This window comes from Oryzias melastigma, linkage group LG18, assembly GCF_002922805.2.
Source record: "Oryzias melastigma strain HK-1 linkage group LG18, ASM292280v2, whole genome shotgun sequence".
Classification (NCBI taxonomy): Eukaryota; Metazoa; Chordata; class Actinopteri; order Beloniformes; family Adrianichthyidae; genus Oryzias; species Oryzias melastigma.
Window position 1 is genome coordinate 17819961 of NC_050529.1, and position 7341 is coordinate 17827301.

General features: G+C 36.8%; 1 protein-coding gene and 1 non-coding gene across 3 annotated transcripts in view; both read left to right on the plus strand.

Moving 5' to 3' along the window:
• Positions 1 to 2500: 2500 nt before the first annotated feature.
• LOC112156537 lies at positions 2501 to 2717 on the plus strand. Its single transcript, XR_002921003.1, has one exon. It is a non-coding gene; the product is annotated as a small nucleolar RNA U3 (small nucleolar RNA).
• A 470-nt stretch (positions 2718 to 3187) lies between these two features.
• Positions 3188 to 7341, plus strand: part of intu (inturned planar cell polarity protein) — a 17409-nt gene continuing 13255 nt past the window's right edge. Inside the window, exons 1-3 of one of the 2 annotated variants that reach the window (XM_024287912.2) lie at positions 3188 to 3452; positions 5404 to 5981; positions 7251 to 7336. In XM_024287912.2, the coding sequence (XP_024143680.1) occupies positions 3358 to 3452; positions 5404 to 5981; positions 7251 to 7336 (759 nt within the window). In that variant the 5' untranslated portion in view covers positions 3188 to 3357. Of the gene's footprint in view, positions 3453 to 4020; positions 4320 to 5403; positions 5982 to 7250; positions 7337 to 7341 lie in introns of those variants that run through there. The other variant, XM_024287911.2, reaches the window with a different exon arrangement.

Here is a 7341-nt window from a genome sequence, read left to right on the forward strand (position 1 = left end):
CTGCTCCCCAAAAAAATCACGCTTATTTCTACGAATGTTTCCTTTGATCAAATTTAGGAAGAAAGTATTACCCAAGTTGTGCCTTTGCTACACTACGCTCAGTGTACGAAATGATAGTTTTATTTCACATACTAATACTCTCTCTCTACTCCAATAATTATGATCTATATATGATATATATATATATGTATATATTATTATTATTTTTTTTTTTAGAAAATACATCTTTTTAAACTCATACAGACATTCTCACACACAAATGAAGTCGACTGAAGAACCAGAAAAAAAAATGAACAAAATAATCCAAGTAATATGTTTTTATTATTATTGAGGAAAAAAGACTACATTGCTTATCTCTGATGTCTTCCTGAATGTGTCAACCAGGTTACGTTCTGCCGATCAGAATAATAACATTATACTTACCTTTGGTCATTTATAGTAAGTTTATGGGTCAAGCTGAGAAATTTGGTGTACCATGTACCATGTAATATGCTACGGTGGACAGTGCACATGACAAAACCATGACAGAGACTGTACGCGTTGTAGTACTAGTACTTGGATACTGTCACAGTGAAGGTTAAGACTATATTTACAGGAATCATTTCTATGGTTTCTAACTTGAGAAATGTGGATCTACAGTGTTTGGTTTTTCTATCCGCTGTGAGCGCAAAGCATAGTGAATCACTCACATGCTTGAATTAATTGATGAATGTTTACTGTTAGTAATCAATGATTCAATACAATACTTTTTCCTTTACAAAAGTTACTCCTGATTTTTTAATTCTTTATATTGAAGTTACAAGTTTTCAAACGTCATAATATCAGGTTAGAGCTCCAACATATGAGAATTTTGCATTGCTTGGCAAAAAAAAGAAAAAAATCTCACTTATCTCCAGGAATGTTTCCTTTGATCAAGTTTAAGATGTAAATATTACCCAAGCAGCACTACGCTCACTGTACACAATTAAAGTTTCATTTAACACACTAAAACTCTCTCTCTACTTCAATAATTAAGATCTATATAGGGTAAATTCATTTGCTCATTTGTAGAAAATGCATCTTTTTTATCTCATACATACATTCCCACACACAAAAGAAGTTGACCGAGGAACCAAAAAAAATAAATAAAAAAATAAAAAAATAATCAAAGTAATATTTTTCATTGTTATTATTACTATTGAAAATGGACAACGTAGTGGTAGTATCTGGATGTAAAAATAAAATACTTGTTTAAGGAAATAGTCTTTTATCTATGAAATTTCAAGCTCTTTTTAATTCTTCTTCCAATAACCACTTATGACATTTTATTAAAAGTTACTCTTTGTAAATAAATAATAATAAAAAACTTTCAATGACCACCATTATTTATAATAGAGAAAGTGCTAGTTCATGGTTGTAAGATGTTAAGATACAAGCTCAGATTAATAAAATAAATTAACAAAATAAAACATTTTGTGTTCGCTCCCACCACAAGAGGACACTGCAAGCTTTGGATGTAAACTGCAATCTCAGTTATATCTGTTACTTCTTGGCTCAATCAATTTTTAAAAGTATTAAGCTATTCCCCAAACCGAGCTAAAGTCAGTGCACTGATTAAAATTGTATTTTTACTCAATAATACTCACTCAATAGTACTACAATAATAAGGATCTATAGGCTAATTTAAGCACTAGAAATACATCATTTTAAAGTCATGCAGTTTCAATCGAGGAACAAAAAAATGACACAAATAGATTATTATTATTACTATTATTATTATTGTTGTTGTTTATGTTGTCATATTATTATTAATATTACTATTATTATTATAAAAAAATGACTACATGGCTGGTGACTAATATCTTCCTGAATCCATGAATCAGGTAGGAACTATCTTTCTTTTACTTCATTTGATACAAATGTCAAACTCGGGTTACTTTTTGTGTATTCTAATTCATTTTTTCTACATAATGCTTTAAAACAGACTACATCTCCACTTTTAATCAAAAATGTATTTTTGGACGATTTGTTTGCTTTCTGGCTGCAATACTACACATTATGCTTTGCTTGTTTGTAGTATTAAGTCGGAACACGCTCTCACATCATAGCAACCAATTGGAGGAGAGTAGGAGGAGCGAGCAAGTGCAAGGCATTATGGGTAAAATTAATAACAAGAACGTAAAGTTTACTTTAACAAACTTTAAAACATTTTATTTTCAGGGAAACTGTAAATTTATAATGTGTTTATGTTATAAATGCGTTATGAAGAGAGAGAAAAAATAGAACGTGTTATTGCACTTTTTATCGTTCTTTTAAATTAAACATTTGAAGTTGTATCTGGCGCGTATCATTATCACGAGCACGCCTATCTGTGGTCATTTATAGTAAGTTTATGGGTCAAGTTGTGAAATTTTGTATCCCTTGTTGTTATATGCTAAGGTGGACAGTGCACATGACAAAACCATGACAGAGACTGTACGCTTTGTAGTACTAGTACTTGGATACTGTCCCAGTGAAGGTTAAGACTATACTTTCAGGGATCATTTCTATAGTTTCTAACTTGAGAAATGTGTTTCTAAAGTGATTGGTCTCGCTAACCACGATGAAGAGGTAATGATACTTCTCTCTGAGCGCGAAGCGTACTTCAGGTAGTGAGTCTCTCACATGCCTGTAGTAATTGATGACCGTTCACTGTCGGTTTCGGCCAGCAGCGATGGGAGAAGTATGTTCAGAGTGGCGTCTTTTGCAATGTCCAAGAAAAAGTAAAATACATATTTGATTGTAAATGCCTATATTACTTATTAAGTGTGTACTCTATTAAGTTCTCTCGGCTGTATTTCGAATCTCACGACCTCTGTAGAAAGAATTTAGAGACGATCGGCAAGGATCGCCACCAAAAAACACGAATCCTGCTGATCAAATTTAGTTATAAAATTTACTTTATTCTTAAAAAATATCAAGTCATTGTGGGTTTTTTTTAAATTGGTTTATGCGATTTAGTGTGTGTAGTTGTGGCGCCTGTTTCTTTCACCTGCCAGCATGACAACACGACTGACATTCCGCCCCGCTGCCTGGGGAAACACTTAAAGGGATGGAGAATTAAACAGGGTGAGTGAACTCTCTGGGGTTTTTTATTTCCCCTTTCTTTCACACACATTGATATGCAACCATCAAGACTTCACATGACGTAACAATCGAGGGGATGATCCTCTCCGGCGCTGGGACTCCGCTCAGCCTCCGATCGTAGTCATGCAGTCAGAGAGAGATCAAGCAAATGGGACTTCCTGACACGTTTTTTTTAGAGAATCTCGAACTGCCCCTTTAATAATTATCGGTCAGCTCAAGGTGCAGTTGAGTTGCAAACAGCCTGGGAAAATAATGAGACAAATGATGTTCAACCTTTCGATAGATGGATGTTCATTTTCTAAGAATTTGGAGGATTTCGACTCTATTCGCAGCGTGCTTCTGTACAGGTGAGCCACGTGCGCTTCTACATACGGGTACGTTTAAAGATAAATGCGTGTTTGCCCATTTTACAAGAGTTAAACACCTAATGGAATAAAAACAAATCAGCAGATAAATGGTGATGGTGGAGAAATAGAATATAGTAAAATGTAATGCGCATGCGTGCATAAAGATAAGAAAAATAATAGATAAATAAAGTCGTCGAAGCTTTAAACTGGTGTCTTTGATGCTTTTTTGATGTGCAATGTTGAATTTGGACGTAGTAAAATTCAAAGACTAAACGAAGTACTCATCTATAAAAAAAATATATATGGATATAAATGGGCTTCACGGTGGAAAAAATATGCTATGAAAGATTTTCAAAAAATATATTTTCACCAACACGGAAATGTAGTGGAGTGTAGATAATAAATATGCGCTTTTAATGAATAAAAACCTTATTCAAAACATTAACGGAAACATTTGAGCTTCGTGTTATATGGAGAAACTTTAATTTGCTTTGTTTGTAAAGCACAAAACCTCAAGTTAAACTTCATTTCAGCGAGTGCAGACGGCTTCTGTGTTGTCAGGGGCAACTCCTCCATCCACCAATCAAAATGCGCGATTTTCTGTCACATGACCCTCTGAGAGCGGTTTCTCCATCAAAACAATATGGCGAGTGGTCGTTGTAGCATGTTGTAGCCTAAATAACTTATTTTTACGATGTTTCTTTGATGTATCCCTTTAAAGGAATAGATTTATAACGAAATGGCTTTCGCTAAGGTTTATTGTAGTGATGAAAAAGCTCAAACGAGGAGGAAAAAGGACGACGTTAGCCACGAGAACAGGAGCGGCAGCGACTCCACATCAACTTTCAGCGACTCTGAATGCAGCAAGTAAGACGAGGAATATTCTAGTTATTTAAAATATATATAATTGGCTTCTAATCTGTTTTTCTACATTGTGGATTTTTTTTGTCTAATGTGCTGTAATACACAAAACTAGCTAAAAGAACAGGCAAAAATACCCATAATTCGAAAAATTAAAGCAGTTTCAGTAACTTTCTTAGCTGGCTTTGCCTACCTATGGTGGTAGCTAGCAACAAAAGTTAGCAGCTTTCTAGAGTTGTCATTTAAATGTATCCTAAGAGAAAAAAAAATGTACAAAGAGATGCTTAAAAAAGTTAAATAGTTAAAACGTATCATATATATTTAATAAAAGAGAATACATTCAATTTAGAGACATAAAATAAAACAATTAAACCTCTTTTGTGGATTAAAAGATAAGTGTAAAGAGTGTTATTAGAGATGACTTTAAAACAGGTAATTCTGTAGTCTCTGAGTTTTGGAGTTGATAATAAAACACATTTGTAGTATAAATGTGTTTAATAAATGGTTCCTTTCAGGCCTTATAATTATAAAATTGTTTTGGGTGTTTATAACATCTTATTGTGGCATTTTTAAGAACATAAATTAAAATAATTAATCCCAAATTACATTTCTGGATATCTCTTGAGTCATACTGTTGTAAATCAGGAGCAAATGAAAAAAAAAGCGGTTTGAAAAATTTGTGATGTAAAATGTACGCTTGGTGGGCCAGAAGCTCCCTGTTCCGCCCCATTCTGATGCATCCACTTGTAGACGACTACATCTTTGTTTTGGCATCCGGCTCTAAACTGTACGGCTGGATATTTATAATATTGCTCACCATTTCTGTAATGTTGTTTGGCGGTGTGAGGGACTGCAAGGTAGTGGGAGAGTGTAAACAGGTAGTAATGGGGAAGGGGACGGGAAGTGGGGCGGGGTTACTGAATGTTCTGTCCACAACTTCGAGGTAAACTTCTAAGAACCACAGAAATTATGTTCTAGAAAAAGACATTTTTTTTAATTCTGACTAAAAGTGGCATAAAAAATAATTAAAATGCTTTCAAAATTGATCAAAAGATAATTGGAGTGCTTTCTACTATCCCAACTTCTGCAGTGAGCTGGAACCAGAATGGCTCGACAACATTCAGAAGAACGGCGAACTTTTCTACCTGGAACTGAGTGAAGGCGAAGAGGAGGCTGCTCTGGCCCAGGCCACCGCAAGCCCCTGCGTGTCCACCAACCACGTTCGCTTCAGCGACAAGGAAGCCGAGGTCATCACAGTGCACAACAAGCAGCAGCACGGCTCACGCACCAAAGCTGCTCCCACACTGAAAAGGTTAGCCAGGATCCTGAGGAGGAAATCCCGGCGCTCCCGGCGCAGCAGAAGCAGAGACACTTCATCGCCACCAGCTTCAATACTGAAGAACCAGACGGGTCAGCGTCAAGGCGGGGGGGCTCAGCAGCAGCAGCTGAAGGAGGTGTGTGTCTACCTCAATCCTAAACGGCTAGCCGGTTCCTCTCCCCCTCTGAGCAACAGAGGAGGCCTGCTGGAGGCGCTGCTGGGAGTAGTACACCACCCCACGTGGAGCACAGGGCAGGCCGATCCTAAAGTGCTGAGACAGGAGGAAAGATTGACTGTTCATGGCCTGGTACCAAACAGTCCAGCCACAAAATGCGGCCAAATCTTTATTGGTAAGACCTTCATTTCAACCGTTTTTAATCCATTTGCCACCTTAGCTTTTTGTGTTTTTTTGTCCCATTTTTTTGGCACACCTTTTCCTGTCCACTTTTGTCATGTGAGAGATCACACATAAATATAAGGGTGGGGTCATCTGGACCCCATGATAGCACAAAGGGTTAAAAGATAGTAACAGATAAAACATCTAATCTCAAACATAGACTAAAAGTTTGTTTTTGTGCAATTCTGTAGGTTCAAATGAGCCAGAAGTGGTTTTAACTAGTCATAAAAACAGACTTTTTAAATCACTGAAGCTACGTTCACACCGGGCATTTCACGTCCCTTCAAGAACACGCCAAACATCGGTTCTTGAACGTACATTTAGCCCCTGATGTTCACACTAGCCCAATAGGGAAGGGCTTCTTCTTCTTCTTCTTTTTGACGGAAGAGGCTTGGTGCAAATCTGTTTCTTTCACCGCTCTATACCGATATAAGAAAGAGTTGATGTCGTAGAATTCCGGCCGGGCAGAAACCACAGTGATTAATTTCTCCTCCATAATCATCTTCATATGGTTGGCACCAAATGTCTGTTTCTGATTGGTCAAAGTTCGCTTGATCAGTTTTACCTTTCAACGAACGTTCAGTGGCCGCGTGTTTTGTACACACAGCCCCAAAACGGTAGTAAAAATTAGTATGGTTTTGAAAGCATTTACATAGACTTTTCATTGGAAGCGGTTGCTTGAACGTGCGTTGCAGAGGGCGGTGTGAACGTAGCTGGAGTCAAGGAGTAAATGAACGTCCATCCATCCTTCTGCCCATTTTCTAAAGCCGCTGAATGTCTTTCAGGGTTGCTGGAGCCTATTCCAGCTACTGTCAGTCAAAGGTGGGGTACATCCTGAACAACTCAGAAACGGAACCTGAAGGAAGCAAAGAATTGGAACATAAAGTGGAATAAATTAAAACAGGATTCACTTCCATTTGTTTTTGGAAAATGCATCTGCACTCGTATTTATTTAACCTACCTTCAGACTTCTGAATTCATCTTCTAGTTTTGAGTACTGTTAAAAAAAAACTGTGTAATAAATCTGTTTTTCAATTCTTATTAGAAACATTAGTGGTCAACATGCATTTAGAGGAATAGTGAAATAATAACTGATGGAGCCACTAACATTTGCTTTGCATGTTAAGCATTGACTTTTGGTTTAAAAGATGCATTTTTGTGAATTGCTTGTTTTTTGATTATTTTATTTAATAATCATTTGTTTCTTGCACTGGGTGTTCAGGTGATGTTCTCATCGCTGTGGATGATGTTGATGTGACCTCAGAGAACATCGAGAGGGTTTTGTCCTGCATCCCAGGACCAACACAGGTCAG